The 24,679-nt window shown below is 40.5% G+C and overlaps 1 protein-coding gene across 13 annotated transcripts in view; it reads left to right on the top strand.

The window, feature by feature from the left end:
• Window positions 1–24,679, top strand: part of APBB2 (amyloid beta precursor protein binding family B member 2) — a 186,548-nt gene that overhangs the window by 139,063 nt on the left and 22,806 nt on the right. For 11 of the 13 annotated variants that reach the window (XM_050338427.1, XM_050338437.1, XM_050338429.1 and 8 more), the window contains one exon: window positions 1,341–1,468. In XM_050338427.1, the coding sequence (XP_050194384.1) occupies window positions 1,341–1,468 (128 nt within the window). Of the gene's footprint in view, window positions 1–1,340; window positions 1,469–17,924; window positions 18,252–18,321; window positions 18,530–24,679 lie in introns of those variants that run through there. The other 2 variants (XM_050338439.1, XM_050338438.1) reach the window with 2 other exon arrangements.

Genomic DNA, 24,679 nt, shown 5'->3' with positions numbered 1-24,679 from the left:
ACTATCACAGTTATATTTATTTCTGCTTCACAAGGAGCAGCCTGTATATACAGCCTTGCATCTCTGCCACACCTGTACTTTTTCCTATCAAGCAAAATATTCTTGTGTTGGTATCACATATACCAGGTGTCCCCTACCTCTCTCACATCCCTCTTGGCACTTGCACTGCTAGCTCTGTGTCACAGCTCCACTTTGATTCACTGTTGGGAAGGAGGTGGGCAGTGCCTGCCCCATGCTGCCTAGCCTACAAACTGTGGCAGAAGACCCTCCCAGAGTGACATGAATTTATTTCTTAGACAGACACAAAATTAGACATCATTGAGACTTGAGCCTCTGTAACCAACCGGGAAGAGGGTTTCTGTGTCACTGAGTTGAAGGAAAAGGTTGGGTTTGAAACATTTGTCAGTAGAGAGTCAGATCATTTCCGTTCTTTCTGTTCATTTATAGATTCTGGCACAATGGAGATGAAACAAATTACTCTTGTATGTAGCTGATAGTTTCCACCTTCTTCTTCTGACTGGCAGGAGCTTGTCTTAACTCTTAGCAGTAGGTCCAGGATCACTTCTGTGGGATCTCATGGTCTGCAGAGTATGTGTACAGCCTCCAAGAAGAGAGGTATTATGTGTGATAGGAGAGGCAGCAGACCTATTGCAAATGCTAGCAGTAGGGGGAAGATTAGCATTTGTGAATTAGCATCAAAAGGAAAATTGTCTCTAAATTTGTTTTCTATAAGGGGAAAAAGCATTATCCTTGTTCTTACATGCTAGAAGAGGTAGGGAGAAATCTTGGCTCCAGGATTCTGCAGTCACTAGCAGAATTCACATTCTGGTCTTAATGCTAGGTTTTCCCCTTTAATCATTCTTCAAAGAAAATCCTTTGACACATACAAATTGCTGTCTCTTCCCATAATCCATTGGTAAAGTTTATGGAAACAGAATACTTTTAAAGAAGAAACTCTGCCTCATAGGTACAGGTTTTGATATAAGCTTTTACTGTTAAGACAGACCATGACCTCTCATGTGTTTGGAAGAATTTAATGAAGAGAAGATATACACAGAATTTGTTGAAGAACTCAATAGCTTGGGCTTGAATGAGTTGCATTTAAAATACATCAAAGTTTTTGTGATTGGAATTGTTTAAACCTATAGTAGAAAGAAAATACCTTACATCTTTTTCACACTGGAAGTATATGAATTAGCTTTCAGTTGCTCTTGGAACAAACCAAAACTTGGAGTAAACTATGAGGAAGCAAGTCTGAACAGTAAAGGCATAGCACCTTGAGCCCAGTCAGTTTTGAGAGGGTGATGCACTGTGTAACTGTACTTCGTCTGGAGTTGCAGGGCAAAGACATGTACCTTATACTGGAAAATGACATGCTGAACCTGATTGACCCCATGGACCGCACAGTTCTGCACTCGCAGCCCATTGTGAGCATCAGAGTCTGGGGCGTGGGCCGTGACAATGGTCGGTAAGTCTTTGCTCTCCTTATCCCTCTTGACTTGGTGCTGTTTTGGTCTGCTGATACAGAGTACATATAAGTGTGTTCTGGGGCTGTGGGAAGGTGGGTAAATTCTTATTTTCTTGCTGGTGTTACTTTTTAAACTCTGCTTTTCATAGTATATCACTTATGTGCTGCTTTGCTAAACCTGTATTGAACAAACCTTTCAGATTAATTCAGTCAGGTGCATACAACTGCATATACAACATTGTTTTGTTTCAGATACATACAATACTTTTTAGTATAAAACTGTTTTCAAATATGTCCTGTAGTATGTTTCTCCTGCCTATGTGAAAGCACTTCTTCCTGCTTGTCCAAGTTAAATGTGCTACCTATGCTCTGATTGTATGCATGCGTTACTGCTTTCTTGAGATACTTGATTTGATGGAGAAAAAGCTGGATTGAGGAAAAAATAATGGTTTTAAGTCATTACTATTACTTCTAGCTCTTGATGGAAGAAAATTCCCAGGAGTGTTGCAGAAAACTAAGATTTGTCCATGAAATGTGACTTGCCTGGGAGCTGAAGTTCTTCCTTTCTGTAGGGAACAACCAGGAGTGTGTCCTAAAGGCCTTCCTGCCCTGGAGGCAGTCTTTCCTTAGGTTTCCTTCCTGACTCGTCTTCTTTTGATACCATCCTTCTTTGTCAGGTAACAGTGCTGTGGGAACAGGGTTGTGAAAGTGACTGACTTGGAGCAGGACAGCGAGCTGTCTCCTTGCCCCTCTTGGAATTTTGACCTAGTGAAAACATTGCCATTCACATGAAGTAAGTCCAGGATCTTAGGACACTACTCATCCTGACACATGGATAGTAAGGACTGAGTAACACTTAATAAGCTGCTGCTTTTTATGTCTGTGTTTGATTAGGGCCTAACAACCTTCTATGATGGAATGACTCTATCAGTGGACAAAGGAAGTGTTACAAGTGTCATTTATCTGGAATTCTGTAAAGCCTTTGATGTGCTCCCCTACAACATCCTTCCCTCTAAATTGCAGAGAGATGGATTTGATGAGTGGACTATTAGATGGATAAGAAATTGGCTGTATGTTTGCATCCAGAGGGTAGTGGTCAACAGCTCAGAGTCCTCATGGACATCAGTGATGAGTGGTGTCCCTCAGAGGTCCCTGTTGGGACCAGCATTATTTAATGTCTTCATTAACAACATAGATGAAGGGATTGAGTGCACCTTCAGCAAATTTGCCGATGACCCCCAGCTGAATGGTTGCTGTTGACACACCTGAAGGACAGGGTGCCATCCAGAGAGACCTGGACCTGTGCCCACGGGAATCTCATAAGGTTTAACAAGACCAAGTGCAAGGTGCTGCACCTGGGTCAGTGCAACCCCCAGTATCAGTACAGGCTGGGGGATAAACAGGTCAAGGGCAGCCCTGCCAAGAAGGACTTGGGAGTGCTGGTGGATGAGAGGCTGGACATGATCTGGCAACGTGCATTTGCAGCCCTGAAAGCCAATTGTATCCTGGGCAGCATCCAAAGCAGCGTGGGCAGCAGGTCAAGGAAGGTGATTCTGCCTCTCTGCTCCCCACCTGGAGTGCTGCATCCAGCTCTGGGTCCCCAGCACAGGAAGGACATCAGCCTGTTGGAATGAGTTCAGTTTGATTAGAAGGGTGGAGCACTTCTCCTGTGAGGAAAGGCTGAGAGAATTGGGATTGTTCAGTCTGGAGAAGAGAAGGCTTAGGGGTGACCTAATTGCAGCTTTCCAGTACCTGAAGACAACTCAGAGGAAAGATGGGCAAGATTATTTACAAGAGCGTGTAGTGACAGGACAAGGGGAAATGGTTTCAAACTGAAGGAGAGTAGGTTTAGATCAGATCTTAGGAAGAAATTCTTTACTGTGAGGATAGTGAGGTGCTGGAACAAGTTGCCCAGAGGAGTTGTCTATGCCCCATCCCGGGAAGTGTTTAAGGCCAGGTTGGATGGAGCTCTGAGCAACGTGGTCTAGTTGAAGGTGTTGCTGTCCGAGGCAGAGGAGGTTGGAACATTGTGATCATTGAGGTCCCTTCAAACCCAGAGGCCATTCTATGATTCTGTGATTATCAAGATATTTGCAGTAGTAGGGGGTTGGGGTTTTTTGTCTCTGACTTCTGATGGGAAATGTAATTTCAAACCTGAAAAATCTCCCCCAGTAAAAGATTTTCTGAAACTTCTTAAATCCTCCTCAAAGTTTCTGATTATCAATGGCTAAATTTCCAAAAGGAAAGGTGACCCAATTCCATCTCTCTAATTTTTTTACTTTTATAAATGACTGATGGTTGGAGGGGGCAGGTTAACTGGTTTTTAATTGGTCCAGATTTTTGAGAGATCTGAAAGGGGCAAATCCAGTTTGAAATGCTGGGAAGTAAAAAGGTTTTAACTTCTTATGAATAAACCATTAGAGTGCTTTGTTTGCATTAGAAAATTGCATTGCACATTTCCCTTCAAGTCAGATTTTGTAGTGGCTTGCTAGTTCAGTCAGAAAATAAATAGAGCATCTTAAGGGGCACCTAAATGTGATGCAGCTTTACAGACTAAAGGAAGCCAGCTTTAATTTTCATTCTCTTTTTTTTTGGAAGCATTTACAGTTCTTTTTCCAAATACTTACATTTCTTTGAAAAATAAAATAATTCTATTATGTTGTTTATAAAATAATGGGTCATATTTCCTCAGGCTGGGTACCTGCCTCTCCTAAAGACAGAACTGGTCACAGAATCATCCATGTTTTAAGGGAACATTTAAGAGAAATATGCCTTTTGCTACCAAATGGCACCAATAATGTTGTAAACTTTTGTTGAAATATATCTGGGGGTGGGAGGCAATGGCAGACTCTTCTAGATGAATATAAGCCCTGTCAGTAGGGCAGGAGTTGTTGGGAAAGATTGTGTGTGCAGGTCATTCTGTCTGCTCTGACCCACAGATCTGCCATGGTATCCCACAGCATTTACCAAAAATTATGTACTGGGCACAGGAAATAGCATCTGTGATCCCTCTCCTGCCCATTTACATACCATATCTGGGGGCTAAAGATGCATTCCAGTTCTGCTGAGATTTCTGCAGAAACTCACATTTCTATTGAGAAAAAAAATATTTAGTTATGGCATATGTGTGAGAAGTACAGGTGCAATTTAAAAAAATACAAGCAAGAAGAACCCCTCAAACAAACCCAGTTCTATCTTTTGGTCATAAAAAGTAGAAACATTCTCAACAGTTTTCCTGAAAAGAGGTGACACTGGCAACACAGAGAACCTGGAAGAGCAAATAAACTAATCTTATTTCATGTTTCTTCTGTCAGGAAAGGGAGTGGGGCTTTCTATGTTCAAAGGGAACATTTCTTGTTTCTGGAGAAGATGATTTTTCTAGATGAATTGCTGTAAGTAACAGCAAGAAATAGTTTATTGAAGTTAGATATTTATCGTGTTTATGTATTAAGCACAAAGTCAAAACCAGCCTTAATACTTCATTTGCTGGCACAATAATGTTCTTAGCCACTTCTGTTGTAATCTGGGTTTTTTTCATCATAAGATTGATTTCAGAGCTTTCCTATTCTTAGCCTTTGTAATAATCTTGATAGGTGCTTCTACAGAAATTTTGTGTCCAGAATGACTTTCAGGACTGGAGCCCACCCTTTCTGAAATGTAATTTGTTTAATGTTTTATTGACACATTTTAAAAAATAAGACTGCAGGAAAAGCAGTGTAGCCAAAAAAAGTGTAGCCATTATTTGTAAGTAAACTCAGACTGCAGGTGTTAAATAGCAGAAGATCCAAAGGACAAGCAGAAAGAACAAACTTATGACTGAATAATCAGATGTACAATGTGTTCTGGGCATAGAGATGTTTAGTATAGGAAACATCTTTGCTTTGAAAGGTAACATAAACGATGTAGCATTTGCTAAAAAAGCACTAACGCAAGGAAAAAGTATTTGATGGCAGGAGAACATGAGCTGAAAAACACATATTGTTGAGCTGGAAATTGCACTGCATCTCTTTTCATGTATATATTAGCACACAGTCCTTGGGCTCATCCTGGTAAAATCACTGGTTGCTACTGAGATGAGAAATACCAAAGCCATTCCCTGACTGCAAAAACAACTTTCCCTGATAATGAGATTACCATCAGCAGAAAAAAAAGTGAGGGGATCAGGTTACTGCTTTGGTGGATTAAACATCCACAAAGTTCATAGCATCCCAGTTTCTGGGATAAAAGTCTTCCAGAAGTTTTTGCACTTGACTTTTGTTAATTAGCTATATCTTCTAGTCCAAGAATGTATAAAAAACACATTGATTTGTTGTGAAAGGTAGTGTTTCAATTTTAAAATATTGTAGAAATGTGTATTTCCCTGTATTTTGATCTGCTGAACCCCCAAACGATCTGCAGGCCCTCCTTTTAACTCTCTTTTGCTTGTACTAATTTATTTGGGTAGTTTTTGCTTTGGAAGATGAAGAGGTTTTCTAATGACTCCTGACCAGATGATTTTCTAAGCTGTACCATAATGAAAGATTGATGAAATACAGAGATCTGATGATGAAAGTTTAATCTGAGGATGTGTCTGCTAACTCATCTCAGGCAGAAACATCTTCCAGGAGACTGTAATCACTCTCTCCATACATTACATTAATATCCTGATCTCTAGAGTTTCTCATTTAACAATCCTCTGATAAGCAAAGGCTTCATCATTCTATTAACTTGGTTTGTGTGGTGACTTTTTGTTTTGAAAGGTAGCGTTCCTTGTTTTGTATTAATCAGTTGGTAAAATGTTTGATTTTAAGAAAGGCTGGAGCACCTTCAAAAATCATGAACAAAAGCAGGTTCCCACAAATTGGTGGTTATACATGTATATATGTGTACCCTGTAGGCTCTTATGTTTGGTGCATATATATGGGCATTAAAGGAAAATAAATGTACTCTGTATGTGCAACCTTTTGGCAGACTTAGTTTCTTAGGTGATATCTTGTGATTTTTAAAAGTAAAAGCAACTATGCTGCTGTACTGAAAAACAGAGCCATGATGATTCATTTAGTATTGTTTGTAAATAGGAAAAGTCCTTGCAGTTGCATAAATGGTTTGATTTCAAGGTCAGTAAGGTAATTGTCACACGGAGGTGTCACAGGTGTATCAGTGAATAATTGTCAGTGCTGTGTTTGCTTCTTAACAAGCCACACCTGCCATGTTTTTTCCTCGTCGTTAAAAGCACGTTTATAGCCTCAGTCTACTGAACCTATAAAAGGGCTGTTCTTTTCACTTGCAAGCTTGAAGGACTGTACGTAAATCATTCCTCAGGTTGGATTTTGTCTCTCCTTCTTGACTGCTGGTGCATGTCCTTTGCTTTCTGAGCTGCTCACTAACAAGGAAGAGAGAAAAGGTAATAGCCCATCAATTTTGTAAAAGAGTTTCTGTTAGCACGTTTATCTGAATCCTCCTATATCTTCATTGTTCTTCCACCAATCCAAAGCCTGCCTCAAGTTTTATAATTGACTGAAAGATCACAGTTTCTTCTCTCCTGGTGTCTTCGTACAACAGCAGTATTTCCAGCTGAAATGTTCTGTGGTTAGCTGGCAATGAGGGCTGCTGGTGGATTCAGGAGACCAGCTTTGATGGGACTGAATGCGGAACTGGTTACTGGATGGTGGAGGCACCTTGAATGTTAGACAAAATATGTAGCACGTGTCTGTTCATCTGCTAGCTTTGTCACCACATAGAGCAGATTTGTTTCTGCTGTACAGTTTGTGTGTTTTCCTGACAGGCTGAGGAGGGAGCCTGGTTGCTTTTGGTTCTTAAGTGCTGAAAGAGGCACATTCTCTGCTACTATGGTTTTCTGACCACAGGCACTCTGACTGGACAATGTGAATGTTTTGTGCTGCTTCCTCTGTCCAAATAATGCCCATTTTGTCAGGTGGGGATGGTTGGGATCCCTTTATCTGTATGGATATCCATTGCCCTTCTTCTTTGAACTGCTATTGTTTTTCTACTGCCTAGACATTGGAGTAAAATGAAGCTGGGATTCAAAAAGGGGAGAAAGGCAGAGAGGGCAGCTGGACTGAGGAAAGTAGAACAGTGGACAACCAAAGATGAGGCTTGAGCTGCCTCAGAAAGGGAGAGCAGGCAGAAAAATGGATAGATGACCTAGGTCAGATGGTGTAATCCTGTAAGGCTAGAAGAGAATAAAATCCTAATAATAAAACAAATTACTCTGTTATCTCAGGAGACAAAACTGTTGGAGTGATATAAGTGAGGAAAATGGGACAAATCTGGGGAAAATGAGGAAGAAATGATATAAAGTGATGGCTCAAATCCCTCAGAATATGGAGAGTTAAAAACAGTATGCTCTCTTGCTATTTCAACAGCTTAATAAAAATGGCCAGGTTTCAGAGGTGTTTAATACCTGCACTGTCCACTGACTTAAGTAGGATCTCTGTGTATTCAGTGTATTTGAAACAAATGTCCAAATTCAGATGTAGGAACCTTTCTCTGAATCCAGAAATGGAAATTTTCACTTGAATGACAGTGCTACAACAGACCGAATGTTTTCTTTTTAGTTTTGAGTGTGTGTCAAGCTAAGAGGGGTAGGGACAAGTCTGACTGAGAACCGGTTTGTTGGAGGACAGAACAGGGGTGAGTGGGGAGTGTGGAAGCTGTGCTGCATGTTGAGTGCCCGTCTCATGTCACTGTATTTCCCAGCTGAGACTGTGTACCTACAGATGTTACCTGGCTTGAGCTCCTATGCTTGCCTTATCACATGGACGTGAGACTTCAGGAGGGATACCTGGCCTTAATTAGACAACTAAGAGCTAAGAAAAATAAAGAGAATAAACAAATTTAGTGTGGCTGGGATATCCTTTTGTGTTTGTAATTTATCATTCTTTTCAGAAAATATTTTCTATACAAGCAACACAACAGGCTTTAGTGATGCACTGTGGCTTGTAGCTGCATCGTTCAGGGAGGTGTTTTAAGATCTTTCTGGATTGTCCCCCTTTTGAGGTGATGATTGAATGTGCTCTGAGATTGAGTCTTTCTCCAGTTCCATGAAAAAAGCTTATCAAACTGCGTGAAATAATGAATAATAAACTTCCTCTTCTGCATTAGAGACGTGGTCAAGGAAAGCAGAAAATAAAATAAATTAAAACTGAAATGGTGTTTGCACCTGCTCTTCTGAAAAGATAACACCCTTCAAAGAATGTGTAATTTCAGCTGCACTCTTCAGTCTCTGAAACACCATTAATCAATATTGCCTATTCCCTTCGGTGCCCATAACCTTGAAATAAGGACAAAACATAGTGTGAGGAATCCGGTAAATGGGGCATAGGTGAAGGATTACTCTGGAGGAAAAGGATTTTACTGGCTTTTCTGACCTATATTCTTAGCTGGTTTTTTTACAATTATCATTTGCTTTCTCCTCTTCCCTAAGCCAACTCCATCTGAATATCTCTTTCTGTATGTCTTGGAAGCATTTTCCCTTCTCACTAAGAAATAGCTTAGGTGTTTGTTTATACAAAACTTCCCATTTATATCCATAAGTCCTGACATCATTGTTTGGAAGTGCAGTGTGTTCTCGAAGGGGGTAATGAAACAATACAGCTGTGAAAGGGAAATCCAGTCAAGCTTACAGAATCAAATGTATTTTCAAGCAAATACAGTTAAGTGAATGCAAAAAGCTGCATGTGTGCATTCATATTTTGGTTCATTAGACTAGTTTATTTTAGCTTTGGGATTTAACATGAAAAACACAGTAGACTAAAGATAGGCTGGTATTAACTTGAAATATTATATAACTTGAAACACCTGTAGTTTTGCACCAGTGAATAGTTTTCTATTGCTGGTGGCTTCAATTGTGTGCAGCATCCCTCTACCCTTTCTGTGTAATGTCACTAATTAAATGAAAAATTATTACACAGAATCACTTAGGTTGGTAAAGACCTCTGAGATCAGAGTCCAATCTTTGACCAATCTCCACCTTGTCAATTAGACCATGTGCCACATCCAGTCTTTTCTTGAACACCTCTGGGCATGGTGACTCCACTATCCCTTGGGCAGTCCATTCCAATGTTTAACAAAATCTTTCTGAGATGAAATTTCTCCTGTCCAACCTGAACGTGCCCTGACATAGCTTGAGACTGTCCTTTTTCCTTATTGCTAGTCGTCTGGAAGAAGAGGCTGATCCCCACCTGGCTTCAGCCTCCTTTCAGTGATAAGGTCACCCCTGAGCCTCCTTTTCTCCAGGCTAAACACCCCCAGCTCCCTCAGCTGCTCCTCATAGGACTTACCCTCTAGACCCTTCACAGTCTGTGTTACAGATGAGGCTTGTGAGCAGCTCAGGTGCTTACAAATGATGGAGTCGCCCTTTGATTAGCACCTGAGAAAAAAGGATGTGCTTAGGGAGAATTTTGGCCATGGAGCAATAAATATTTGGTAACCTTTGAAAAGCTTAAGTGGAGAAACAGCAGTTGAGAAGCATAGTAGCAGCAGATTAGGGCAAGTAGAGAAAAGCCTTGTGCAGCAGGGGAACTGGGACAAACACAGAAGTGGACAATTAAAAGGATCAGAGTGAGAGAGTGGGACAGGAACAGGGAAGCCTATGAAGAAGGGCTCAGGGTAGTGCTGAGACATTTGCTTTTAAAGAAGTGGGGAAAATGGAGAGAGGTTTCCCTTCTTATTAGGAAAAAACCACCAGACAATAGTTTAAAATATGTCACTTTCTCTGCTAGGGGCTTGAGCATGGCAATGAATGCAATCACCTTAAACAGAACCCTGTTCAGTATTTTATTGTAGAATGTCTTCACTATTCTATATTTATTTTCAGGAAATAATGGAAAATATGGCATATAATTTGGAAATTGTATCTGGTATTTCTTTTGGGAGGCAAGCTTTTTAAATAGCACTTAAAAATTTTAAACTGTAAAGCTTTCAGTTAAGATAAATGATATGTCTAAACTTGGACTACAAATAACCACTGTGATGTAGTCAGGTTGTCTCAGTTAATAAGATGGCATATTGACTGAGTCCCTGGCCTGAAGTCTTTGTACAGATTTGTGCTAGAAAATCTCCACACATTCCTTATGATTCCAGCTATTAAACACTTCAGCATATAGCTAGGGTAATCAGTGAACTTAAGTGGCTATTGCAGAGGTCCCTTGAAAATAGCCTGAGCTGCCTGCTCAGGACAGCTACTGACTGCCAGTTTGGGGTGGAAATCTGATGATTTCTTCTATTATTCTTTTCACTGTATGTTAATCAAGCAGATGCTGTGTCCAGACTGGATTCCTATATGTAACTGCTGCTTTAACTCCATGGCAAAACAGCGATGCAAGTGATGCAAAGAGCAGCTGCTCTCCAGCTCTGTAGCTGTCAACAAAAAATAACCATCTCACTCCCAGACTCCCCTTGTTTTCAACACCCAGTTAGAAGCTTTTTTCTTAGTTCACAATTAAAGATGGTTTAAACTTGCCTTATTTATTTTGTGTTGTCATGCACCTGGGTGCATACACCATCTCTTGCTTCCTCTCCATGAAGGCTATGCAACAAAAAATAGCATCTTCCTTCCCAAACCAGTTGGAGTCAATTGAAGGTGCCTGCCTTTGTTTCACCCTGTTCATCTTCAGCCCTGCTGAAGTTGGGCTCTTAGTTACACATCTCTCAGATGCTGTATCAATGTAGAGACTGTGTATAGAGAGAGACACCTATTAAATAAATTCTCACAAGAGAATTAGGTTTTAATAGGCTGTCAAATAACTAAATAATGCCTTTCTTCACAAAGGGAAGCCCTGAAAAAAATGTACGGTATTGTTCAATTCTCAACTCAAGACCCTGTTTAGTCTAAGGTCTCTCCAGCAGATGAGAGAAAACTAAATTAGTCCACGAGTGATTTCACTTTGTTAGTCCAATGTACACTGAAGCTGCTAAGGGGGACATATAAAAAACCTTCTGAAGAGAAAAGCCGTAAAAAGCATAGACCACTGAGGAAAAGAGCAATATTTTAAGAAAAATTGTGCTACGAATACTTACAAACACCATGCTGGCTAAAAGTTTGATACAGCTCTCTTGATTATGGTATGTTTGTATGAGTGGTAAAATGACTTTTCTGTGGTGTGATGGCTTACTTGAAAAGGTCAACCTCTTGTAAGGCATGTATTTACTATGCTTATTTTCTATTGTAGGCAAAAATTTGTCATCCTTAAAATTGTTACTATACTGGGCAAATCATTTCTGAGAAAGCAGTTCAGAGGAGAAAAATGTTTTGTGCAGTAGAAGATGTTTAATTCTATTATCTCTGTGTTTTATGCTAATTAATGAAATATGGGACATTCACAGCTTTCTAATGTAACAAATTAAAAAGCAAAAGTACAGTCAGGAGGTGAGCTGTCTAGCTCTTCTTCCTGTCCTAACAATTTATGCTGGTGTTTTACCGGTGGGTTAGAGAGAGAGGTAGGATGCTTCTATATATGTCTTTAACGTGTAAATATTTATATCCACCTACATGTTTGCACAAGTGTTTTACTCCTGATATCAAGAGAACTTGTGACATGCCTATGTATTTGTAGACCACTGGATGCCTTCTGGCATGTGGTGTATGCAGCAATAAAACAAGGTACAGATTTTGACTTGTCTCTCTCTAAGCAGTCACAAACTTGACTAACTGCACTTGTATAATAATCTGAGATGTGCCTATAAAGTATATGAGGATGCTCTTGCTATCAATTTACCACTTCAATTATTTAAATGTCATATCTGCCTGTGAATGCTTTTCCACGTTTGCTATTAGCTCATTGCAATTCAAATATTTATTTGAATGCAGTGCATTTTTATGTAAATTATAGCATATACTGTCTTATCCCTTCCCTGTATTTAGAAAGCATTTTCACTTCAGGCTTTTAATTTGGAGAATGGTATGTTGGCTTCTTTCCTAACACTGGCTCCACCAGGGAAAAGGGCCTTTGTTTGTCAGTGGTATTCAGAACAATTTGGCCTCTGGCAGTGGAGGTAGATTGCCTACTGAAGTCTCTTTGATATGTGCAGATTGATTAGCAAAAACCTAAACATTAATTTGAGCAAACTAAAAGGTTTTTTTTCAACAGATAATCCAAGTGTCTTAAACATTTAGGGGTTTATTTGCCGACTGACTTGTTTCTGTATTTAGAAACTTACATTAACATCTGTATTTTTTTTCAAGAAATTTGTGCTTAATGACATTGAAAAATCTGTGTGCATTACATCTTTTTTTTTGATGGTCATCTTCACACAAATACTATTCATCTTAATGCCATAAAGATAATTTGAATTTGTAATTTGAATGATGCATTAAACATAGAACTCAATTATCTCTAGAATTTCAATATTTTACTGCCTGAAGTTTCCCTCTCCCACCTTGATTAAATTCAAAGTTGGCTGATGTATGCTTATGCCCCCTGAGTTGGACCAAATTCCCCTTATAATTCATGGGAAGTTTTTTTATGGGCCACAACCTGAGTTGAGTTAGTCCATAATTTATAGAGGTGGACCTGGAAAACCAGAATACTGCTCACCAAAATCAGTGTAGTATTAGTATCTCTTGGATGGTATGTATGGTACCATTATGATGGTCAGGACTGTATAAATGTTATGTTTTTAGCAGGACTAGGGTGGTTCTTGTACACGAACAAAATATTTGCAGGTTGAAAAGCAAGGAGCCTACTATAACTCTTAGAACTAAAAGTATGAAAGAGTTACAGGTCTGCAAGGTGGCTGGCTTCAGTATTCCTGGTATTCTGATCCTATATTTAACATCAGTGAACTAAGTGCGTTTTTCCGCTTCAGACAAGAACCTGTGAAAGTGAGCTTACCTGTTAGTGACATGTGGCAGTGTTTGTAATGATGCTGTATTTGTCAACAGGATATAGAAAGAGGAATTGTAGATTACTTACAGAATTATTTTTCAGTAGCTCAGACTGAAGGGTGCACCAGGGTCCTTATGACGTGTCCTCTGCAATTGCAGACAGTCTCAGAGCAGTTAAGGTCCTTCTTTTGGCAAGCTGATCACAGGTGTAGTTCAGTTTGCTAAGGGTGTACTGAACTGCTTTTGCTTTGTAGTTGTGTATTGTCAGTCTCTCTTCATTAATTAAGAAATTTATTTTCTGCCAGTTCCTTTTTGTAGGGCCTGAAAAATCTAAAGACACTTTGCATGTGTGTCTCCAACAATGTAGATACGCTTTTAAGATTAAAAGTACCCACACCCACAAGAAAACAGATGCGCTAAGGAAGACTCTTTCTTTCTTTCTTTTTGGGGGACAGTTATGTCTATTTATTTAGGAGAATAGCTTTTCATCTCTGCTTTTGCTCAGCTACCATCAGAAACATAACGAGATGAATGAGAGAAAGCAAACTGAGCAATTGTTCTTGCCCTTCATTCATGAAGTACACACATGACTTCAAGGGCCTTAATGTAAAAAAACAAACAAAGCTCTTCTGGAACATTGCCAATCCAGGCATTCATAAATGACATATTCATTTTGTCACTTTGGAGCCTTTAGTATTCAAGGTAGTATTTCAAATTTTCTTCATCCATCAGTGGATGTTAGAAACTTGTTTTGTGATGTGTACGGAGATGCTGATATACCTGTCTAAATTCAGGTTTTAAACTTTATTAAATTTCCTCACTTGTCTCTCACCTTTTCTTCTCTCTTTTTGAAAATAATAGGAAAAATCAGATAAATTAGAAGATTGCCACTGCTGGTATTGCTTGATGATTTGTGCTGAAAGTAGATGATGGGAGATTTTACGCTTCTAGGTTGTTAAAGACTAAACAAAATTGTGCTGAGATTTGCTGGAAGGACTAATTTTTTGTTTCCTGGAAATGTCAGTTTTACTTCAGGGATAGGATGGATGCCTCAGAATAGCAAAAGGCAGAGCTAGCTTGAGAAACATTTGTTTCTCTTCCTGTAGGGCAGAAGTGGAGCTTTGAGTTCTGTAGGTGCATGAGCTGGGATGCAAACCTGTTTCTGCTTTTATCTCAAGTTAGGACTAAAAGTCTGTAGTTGGGAGCCAGCAGTGTGAGTGCAGCAGATAGGACTGACTACCCTCTGCACATGCGAAAATACACTCTTGGCCTTGCAACATGAATGTGTTGCTATAATATCATTTTCCTTTTGTTCAAACTGAAACAAACTGCAATCTGAATCCAAGTTCTGTACCCACAAACTCCTTTTTTCCTCAAAATTATGTGTATGTGAAACTCTTGGATCCAGTCCTTGCACATGCTCAGGGTGAGTATGAGGATCTCAACCACTGATAGTGTTTTTGTTTCTTCAGCCCAGCCACAGCTCTGCTGGTATTACCCAGGCTTGGTATTTCACTCTGAGGAAAAGAGCTTCTGGCCATGCAGTAGGAATATTTGTTCAGTTTGGGGAGAGTATAAGTTTGTCTAGAGTATAAGCTAATTTCATTTACTCGGATGCCCTGCTGTTCACTGGCAGTTTAACCAGAGAATTGGGCACGTCATCGCTGCTGAGTGCATGGAGATCTGCCTGGATTCTTTACAGTGTTAAATACCGATTCCTTCATTATGAGCTTGGCTGAACCTCCTCCCCAGTGAGGAACACCACAGCTTAGGAACATAGAACCCAGCTGGGACCCCTGAGAGGGCAGCACATGATAGCTGGGAGAGGCTGGAGCAGCACAGGTGGTATTTATACACCAGGTATGTCCCATAGCACCCCTGCTGCCTTGATTTGGCACTTCTGGCAATGCAGAAATTGAATTTGTCAGGTCTTCATGAGCTGAGAGCTCTCCTGGGCAGTTTTCACCTTGCCAAGGCTGGCTGCTCCTGATGTTTTTGTCAGTGTAAATGTGACCCACTACTTGCTGCAAGCTTATTTCTTTTGCAGCCTGTAGGTATATTACAGTACTAAGATCCTTCCTGTGTAGGCATTTGGCTGCAAGTTCATAGCACTGGCTGGCAGTGGGAAAGGGGACTTGATGTGGTGTTTGTGCTGGAAATTTTTTTCACGGTGTTTCGGGTAGCAGTTGTTGCTGGGGAGAGCCTGTCAGCCAGTGCTGCGACTTCCATGGCTGGTCTCAAAGCTTACTGATGATTATTCTTTACAAGACAGTTCATGAAAGAAGATTTCTGTGTGAGTTTCATTTTCAGAATACAGATATTTGGCCAAGTAAACTCTAAGGAGTCAGAAATCAGACACCACCACCACCCCAAATCCTATACCTTAAAATTTAAATTCATGTTTGAATTCACATTTTTGTGTGTGATTGAGGATTGGTAAAGCTAAGTTTTGCCAGAAAAACAAACATGAGGCGCAATTGTAGTTACAAAGCAAATTGTGTGTTCACAAATGAGAAGACATTTGGCCCAGATTGTTTTTCATTTTCAGAAACTGTGTGCTGGCCAAGCCCTGGGAGATTTTTCTGTTTCTGATGGCAGAGGCAAATCTGTTGCCCTTTTCATACATAGCAATTAGAAGCAACAAACTTGGTGGAACAGAGGGTGAGGGGCAAGGGAAGCTGAAATGCTGAAATCAGGGCAAGTTATTTCTCAAAACTACAGAGCCAGCATGTTTGTATCCAGTCATATCGTTGCTGAAAGGCGCACAGGCAGTAAGTATGGCAGTAACAAAACATTAAAACCAACACAGGATTAGAATTTAGTCCCAGTTTACTTACTAGATAGCCAGCTAAAAACTTGAAGACTGGGATGTAGTTTTAATTATACTTTTTTTACAGGTTTCCAAGATTCTGCTGAATCTCTTTTCCACTCTTTGTACTGCAGAGAGGATCAGGGAAGAGCAGTTCGCTCCCACAACCTGTTCCAGCATATTAAAATGGCAAAGTCTGGGTTCTCTCCTTAGAAACCTTTTAAGTAGGAGTCTGACTTTGTTCTCACGAGTGCTGTTGTCTGGCCAGCTGGAAGGGTACCATATCCTGTTGTATGCTACTTGCCAAGAGTAGAAGAGGAGAACAGCAGTGGAGAGGGTTGTTGTAATAGTTATCAGATTAATTCTGTCCTCATTTTCAAATTTTAAAAAGTTACACTGAATGCATATTGGAATCTGGATTAAAAATGTAATGAATGTGTATTTTACTGCATTAATCAGTTTCGGGTGCCACTTTATCCATAAAAATGGCCCTTCATTTCCCCACAAGTGAATTCCACATTTGTTTCAAGACTTCTGAGAAGTTACTTGTACAATGCAAAAATTACTACATGACCTTGAACTCTCTAGCACTGGGCATTCGTCACATCCAAGGAAGAGTCAGAACTGTTTTACCTTGGGCAGCATCAACAGATTTGTTTATTAAATTCCCACCTGTTACTCACTGGAAATCAGCAGAAAGCTTTTGGGGTGGCACAGGTTGTTGCTTGAGCTTAACTGGTCCTGGCAAACCTTGTTGATGATACACAGGAAGGAAAGAATCTCAGTAGACTCTGAGGGTATATTTAGGTGGTGGAAAAACATCCTGCTTCTGATGCATCTGTGTGGCTGAAAGAAGTGACTGCCAGAAAATTGTCTTTAACTGCTTTTCACCCTCTCAGCTCTTCTGGTGGAAATATCCATGGTCACATTCCCTGCTCTGCTCTCACTCATGTTGAGCTCAGATAATTTAAAGAGCCTGGTTGGTGGGCATTTGCTGTGTTGGCTCATTTTTCTTGAGGACAGGTGTGATCCCACAGACAGCTCTGCTGGCACATTTGGAGGAGGGAGTCCCTTGGATGGACAGGAGTGACCCGTGTCCTTGCGACATTGTGGTTGTTCCTTGATCAGTTTTCCTTTTCCCAGTGTTCCTACTTTCCAGGAGGAGTGATGTGTAATCCTGCAAGTACCTGTGAAAACTGAATGCCCTGGGATGGGGTTTAAGCCCCGCCACGTTTTAAGTGCAGTCCCTGCAGAAGCAGCTCTTTGTTGCTGGTTGAGCACATTTGATGGGGAGTTTTGCCAGATAAAAACTGGAACTCCAGGACCATTGTGTTTACTGTCACCTTTAGTGCAAGCAACACCTCTAAATTGGATTTACTGTTACTACATGTGCCGGTTCTGTAAAATCAAATTATTCGATGTGTTTGTTTTTACAGCTCAAGGATAAATCTCGCTTCTAGCATAAACAGATGTAATTTCATTAAAGTAAATGCAGTTGTACTTGTGGCTGAATTTTTGGATTTAGCTGTAAATCCTTGTTGCCTTTTTTTAAAGAGACTTTCTCTGTTGCATTCAGTACAGAACCATATTGTGAATGGCTTGCAGAGTTTTTGGAAAATTGGGAGTGGAAGACTCCCAGTGCACTTCAACTTTCTGCAAAAAATTGCTTCTGTCACAAAAGATTAGTCTTGGAAGTTTACAGGCTAGAAACACAATGCATAGCAGTGAAGATTTGTTAAAGGGGGAGGAGAGGCACCTCTTCTGCAGGTCAGAGCGTGGGGAGCGCAGGAATGTAAAAGGGTTGGGAAGGGAGGAAACAACACACCGCTGACAGAGGAGTGGTGCCTTCCAGGGAGAAGCACCCACTCACTCACAGCTGGAGCCGGCAAACACAAGCATGCACAGTCCGTGAGGAGAGTGGGAGCTGACATGATGTGTTTCAACTCGATGCAAAATGAATGAGCTGCTGTTCTCAGGGGTATTCGGCCCCCGTTGTTGAAGTACAAGTACAGGGCTGCATCCAGTGCACTTCGCATCATCTGGTGCCTAGATACACACTAACAGAGACGGGGACCAGTCAGAGCGCTGAGTTGGGTGTTTGTGTGTGACGTGCTTGGCATTTAATTCCTGTTCGCTGCAACAAAAAGGTAAGAAACTTAAAAAGTGACGAGAAAAAAAACTCAGCCCTTCCCCCCACCCTCCCCAGACAGCAGTCTCACATTAGGAGTAGCCTTTGTCTCGAGCTGTATTTTCAAAGCTATGGTCTGTTAGTCAAAAGCTACTGTGTGGATGCCTGCAAGGCAAATTACAGCTCCTAGTGTGACAAAGGCAAGTCAGATTTCTTTTCTCCAAGAGCTGACACTTAACAACCTTCAGGAGAGCACTGTAGCAGAAATGCTGTAACGGAGGGACTGTGTACTGAGCGGTAAGTATTTGATGCTGTTCTCCCTCTCCTTTATCCCTTCAGATGTTGCTCATTTGAGCAGTAAACTACCTAATGGATCCCGATGATTAATAGGTCTGGGGGGCTGTGTTCTGCTCAGAATTACATGTTCCTAAACTGGCTGCCGTTACTGACTGCATATTGACCAGCCTGATTCTGTAGAGCATGATCATAATTTGTTTTGACTGGTAATGCTATGGATGAAAAGATGCTGTAGTTAAGAACAGCAGAAGCCTCATTTGCTAAAGAGATGAAAACTCCCTGTGTTTTCCTCCCAGCATAGGATGCCTATATAATTATTTATGTGTAATTCCCAGCTAACTTCTCACTAGCCAGTCTAGGCTTTCTTCTTTCAGCCCATAACTGACAGTGGAAGTTGAGCAATCTGTGTAGATCTCCAGAAGAAGTGAACATGTTTCATGACGGAAGTATTGCACTGTATGTGGACGTACAAGCATGTAACAATGTATTTAGTTGAAGTAAAATGGTTAACAGCTCTTCTGACAGAAGAGGAAACTTCGTGATTTAAATGTAATATATTGCCTTGAGGTCTCTGTACTTGCTTAATCCTATCTAAATTTATGAAGAATTTGCAGCAGGAGGAATTTCATTGATTTGTTAATTGATATATATAGCTTTGAATCCTTATTAAACTGGATGCAGAGGGGGAGAGAGACAAGCACATTTATCTTTTTTTTTTTTTTTTTAACTCAGCAGCTTCACTTTTCCATTAGGTTTCATGCATGTTATGGAACCTCATTGCTCTCCCTGTTCTTGTGCAGTAATTTTTTCTTTCTTAAAGGACAATATACATTTCTGAGTCTATGAGGGGAGTAAGTGAACTGTTCACCTCTTAAAACTATGACTTTAATTATGTTCTTGTAGCTGTTGCCTTGTGGTTAATGTAATTATAACAACTTGTGAGCAAGGAAAAGATTTTATTTAGCCCTGAAGCATTTCTCAGTAAAAAGTGGCCTATTTATTTTGGTATGAAGTTAAAAGATAAAAAGGGGAAGATTAGTGCAGTTTTCTTATATAATACCAGTTAGATTTTTTTTTTTTTAAAGTACAGGTTAAGTTTCCCTTTTACAACAAGTGTGTGTGTTATAAACCCTGTCTATAAAGACATTTTAAACACTGACCAGTTGCAATACATATGGGGAACAAACAAACTATCTGAATTAGTATTATGGATGACTGTGGTGTGTATTGAAGGTCTGTGGTATTTCTTGTATTGTTACAGTGTGTTGAATATCCTCTTCAACAAGGCTTTATGGTTCATCATTTGGAGTTTCCTGTGTTTCATGACATGAAGTAAAACTGTTACTATGGACAAAGTCTGATCTAATTGCTATTAGACTGCTACTATTGATTTTAATTGCACTGTAAAGCTTTAATTTGTGTTAGAGTGCAGAGTTTTCTTCAGTGTAGTTTAAGATAGGCTGAGATAACCTTATTCTCTGTGTAAACTTAATACAGGTTAAAACCTGAAATTTTAAAGTTCTAAATCAGAGAATAAGAAGTGTTCATTTTCATTTCTTCCTAGTAAAAAATAACTGACATGTCCCTGAATTTGGTCTGGTATCTGCCAAAGAAAGCAACATAACCTCTTCTTTTGGTACTATTTTGATGTTGCTGTGATAGTAAAACATTTTCTATATGTTTTAATAATTTTCCAAATTGAAAATATGTTTATGGCTGAATTTAATAATTGTTTAATAACTTAAACCAGAAATTCTTCTATCCAACTGATCCTTGTAAAATGGTGGTCTAGTGATTTGGGGAAAAGGTGACCTGCTGTTTTAAGAGTACAATTTAGTCTTTACAAAATGTGGATTTGTGTAGCATGTCAGGCTACCTCATATTTTCTTTTTATTTAAAAAATAGAATCTGACTAGGTTATATTACTCTTCATAATATATGAATAGCAACAGAAGGCTAGATCAAACCATCAATTTTTAAGCAGAAATCTTCTTTCCTACCAGTGGAGAATTGCTTAAAAATTGATAGCACAATCTGGCCCACCGTGAACAGGGGATCCTGCACAAAGTGTTAGTTGTACTTCTATTCAGTCTCCATCCTGGTGGTGGCAGGGACCCAGAAACACAAGGCCAGTTTGGTGGAGCAGTCTTGCTACTTGAATACTTGTTAGGAGACAAAAGGCTTAAGGACTCTTTTAAATAATAATAATAAAAAAGGTTAAAAAGCTACCAAACCCTTAGAAAAATTATAAACCCCAGCTATTTCCATTTCATTGAAAGAAACTATATTTCTCTAATGGCATACAAAAGTGAAGGACAAAATCATTCTCTAAGCAGCAGGGAGACTTCCAAATGTGCGGAAATGAAGGCTGTTTCCTTTATTTGTTCATGTTATGTTGTTGAAGTGTAACTACATTTTACATAAACATTTAGCTGCATTAAGTGCTACTAGACTTTGTAATTACAAATTAGAGAACCAGAGTAGAGCCTCTTCTGTGCCTCTGAGGATGTGCTCGGGCAAATACTTTTAACTGTAAATAAAGACGAAAGGCTTGTGCCATGCATCATTATTTTTAATGAAGAAAAATGTGTTTTACTCCACTGGAACTCTGCAGTAATTGAAAGCCAAGACATTTCAGCTGTTCATTATCTCTTAAGAAGAGAGATGGTCAGGGCCACTGCTGGTGGATGTAGTCCCATGTGTAAATGTTGAAGGACCACAGCAGTTGGAGGGCAGACCTCTGTACTTGCTTATGGTGTAGTTAACACATGACTGCCTTACTTTTTCTGATCTGCTCAAAAAGGACAACTGGGGAAGTTGCAGTCAGCCAGACTCCAGGGGAAGCTACAGGAATGAAGAGGTGTGAAGTGTTAATAGTGCCTTTACACACTTAGCTGAATGTGTCAGTCACCAGAATGGGTGGGATGTAGACTTGACAGGTGCAGGGGAGTAAAATCTCAGCACTCTCCCAGGCTCATGTGTTGTGCAGTGCCACGCTAAAACATGAGCCGAGCATGGGAGTTTGACCCTTAAATACCTTGTTGATGCCAACAGAGAACAAAACCTGTTGGGTTTCTTGGTGTGGTTTGCTTTCCATCACATTGTAGTTTTACATTGGCTCTTACTGAATGAGAAGACACAACAGTAGCAACTGTCGAGTATTTGGAATCCAGAATAGACTCCAGCTATCCCAGTCACAGGGATGGATGGGTGTGAGGGGTACCTGAGCTGCTGGGGTTCTTGGGCATGTTATTTCACCCCTGCCAGCTTCTCTCTGCCCAACTTGAGATAGGCCCATAGGTGTCATCTGCGTAAACACAGCATCACCATGTCCATCTGCACAGCACATCTTGTCCTGTGCGTTGAGGTGTTTCTTTTACAGAGTAATGGAAAAAAAGTTGCCCTGAAAAGGACCACAATAGGTCAGCTAGACCAGCCTCCTGCCTAAACCTGGACAGGCTTCAGGATTACCTCAGAGCCATTTCAGGTTGATACTTTTAAAAGTTGCCAAGAACAGAGATTGCACAGCCTCTCAGTGTATATATCTGTGGGTTTACTCGCTCTCTTGGCAAGGAAACTTGGTTTTGCTCTATTTTTAAACCCTCCTGTAAGGGAGTGGGAGACGCTAATTAGATCCTTCCCATTACCTTGTCCCCAGGCTAAACAAGCATGGTTCCTGCAGCCTTGGTGGCCCTCAGCTGGACTTACATTGGTTTGTCACTCTCTCACATGTATTGGTGAGCCCAAAGCTGCATGCAGAAGTGCAGATACGGTCTAGTAAGTGCCACATGGAGGATTCACATCCCAGTGAAATCTCTGTTACCCTTCAGCTTGGGATGGGCATTGTACATCAGTGATCAGGCTCCAGGATACAATTTGCATCAAGCAGTGATGCACAAAACCTGTGACTGAAAGGAGAAATTGTCTTGTGTTTGAGCAGTGTTCCGTCAGCTATACCACTCTCTGCAACCGTCTTGCCTCTGCTGCATCCCTGGGCCAGGTACAACCCTCTGCGAGAGGAGTGCAGAGGAAAGCAGGGATCGGGGAGACAGGTGCCCTTCCAGTACTGTAATGCTCTATCTCTAAAGGTGCTTGTTGGGAAACAGCCTGGAATAAATGTGCCTGGCAGAAGTGATGGGGAGGAGCAAACATACTGCCTTCCCTGGGAGGCAGTGTCCTCTTGGGGCTCTCTCTAGGAGGGGTGCTCCTTTCTCACACCTTTGCAGGCTGGAAGCTTGTAGCTGTTTTCCTCAAAGGTCTTGGCCTTTTCCCTTCAGAAATGAATCTCAAATTCGGTGTAGCAGCCCTGATACAATTTTCTGGGGATTGTCTTCCCAGGTTATTGTCAGGTTCTGGCTTGACCCCTTTTAACTCAGTCAGCTTGGAAAGGGATATGTAGGGCACCATACCAAAGCACTTGCACAGCTGTTCTTGCAGCATTTCTGGCACTTAGAGCCACCAGAAAAATCTGCCACTTGAACTGAAACTTTCCATATCTGCTTTTTAACCTTGGGGCAATTTTTTTTAATCTATTTATTTATGTTTAAATGTGAATCATTCAACCATATTTGAGCTACCAGAATGTAAAGAGAATACAGGCAAATGGTCTTTTGTATGAAAATAATTCATAAATTACAAGACACTCTATGAGATGATGTTGAGTTGACTGGAAAGCTGTAATTAACTGGTTAGAAGCGGGATGTAGCCTCCCTTGATTTGCATGCATCCTACAGTGCGAGAGTCCTTCAACCCCACTCATTCCTCACTGCCTGAGGAAGTTCAGCATCCCAACTGCTTGTGTTTTTAGTCACCTTCCTGAGTTCCCTCCAGTGGTCTTTTCTTTTTGCTGGCAGCTGCAGTGGTGATTGTTCTGTACAGTTGTATCCTGCATAATGATTGGGGAATTAACAGATCTCCCTTTCAGAGTTGGCTCCAGCAGGTCATGTTTTCTGTCTCCAGGACATTTCTTTTCCTTTCCTCCCCCCAGTATATTGTATCTAAATTGCAGAACATTTTTTCCAATATAATGCTTTTTCTGAGAGATAAAAATCTCTATTTGTCCATTTCATATAAAGCCAGTGATTAATGGACAGAGAAAATTGTATATATTTTGCTCCTCATACTACTTAGAAACACTGACTGTATTTTCACAGAAAGTGGAAGTGATACTACTTTTTCAATTCTGATTGGCACTGAAATGTAGCATCAAGGGCATTTAGGCTTGAAAGACCTACAGTATTTGCAGTGCTGAGATGCAGTTTTAAATCCTTATTTTATAAAATATTAGCAGTAGTTGAAGTCCTTGCTAACTCTGCAAAGCCCAGTAGAAAGCCAGTGTAGCTGAAGTGAAGGAATGAGTGGGGTTTTGGGGAGATCCACACAGGTCACCACTGGATACTGAAAAGGGGAAACTCCCAGTTCACTGCATGGAAGGAGTGGAGTAGAGCACCCCGTGTTTCTTCTTTGTGACGAGGCTGTCTCATGCTTCCATTGTAAAATTTGTGGGAATGTCCATTGTGTTTGTAAATATGGATCATCTTTCCAACTTGACTGCTTTCATAGAATCATAGAATAGCCCAGGTTGGAAGAAATATCAAAAGGCCATCATCCAACCTTTCATGGGAAAGGGAGCCTAGATGAGATAGTCTAGCACCCTGTCCAGTGACATCTTGAAAACATCCTGTGATGGGAGCTCTACTGTATCCCTGGAGAGGTTGCTGCAGTGAATTATTTTTCTTTACAAGGAGCCACATGGAGATTATTACAAGGGACAGTGGATACAAGTTGCATCAAGAGAGGTTTCATCTCAACATGAGAAAGAAATTGAATCTCTAGTTATGTGCATTAGCTAACCATATGCTTGTTTAGTTAAAACCTGACTTAGAAAGCCTGTGTTTATTCCAGTTCTACTCACTAAGCCATTTCTAAGCAATAGATCAATCCCTGTAAGCTTTGCAAGCTTGCTGATGTGAGATATCTCATGGAAATTGGATCCCTTCCCTTCAGTGTGTTCTGTCTTTAATCCTGCCCTTATTAGTTGAGATGGCATGATTTTTCCACTCCACTACTTTTTTTCTCAGAGTTAGTTACAAGCTGGGATGATGTAGGGTCCCACATTTCTGCGTGCATGAGCCTTGCTCAGATCCTCGC

The sequence above is a fragment of the Myiozetetes cayanensis genome, unplaced genomic scaffold, assembly GCF_022539395.1.
Source record: "Myiozetetes cayanensis isolate MyiCay16 unplaced genomic scaffold, myiCay2020 scf7, whole genome shotgun sequence".
Classification (NCBI taxonomy): domain Eukaryota; kingdom Metazoa; phylum Chordata; class Aves; order Passeriformes; family Tyrannidae; genus Myiozetetes; species Myiozetetes cayanensis.
Note: the sequence above shows the minus strand (reverse complement) of the source record. Positions and strands in the feature narration are given on the sequence as shown.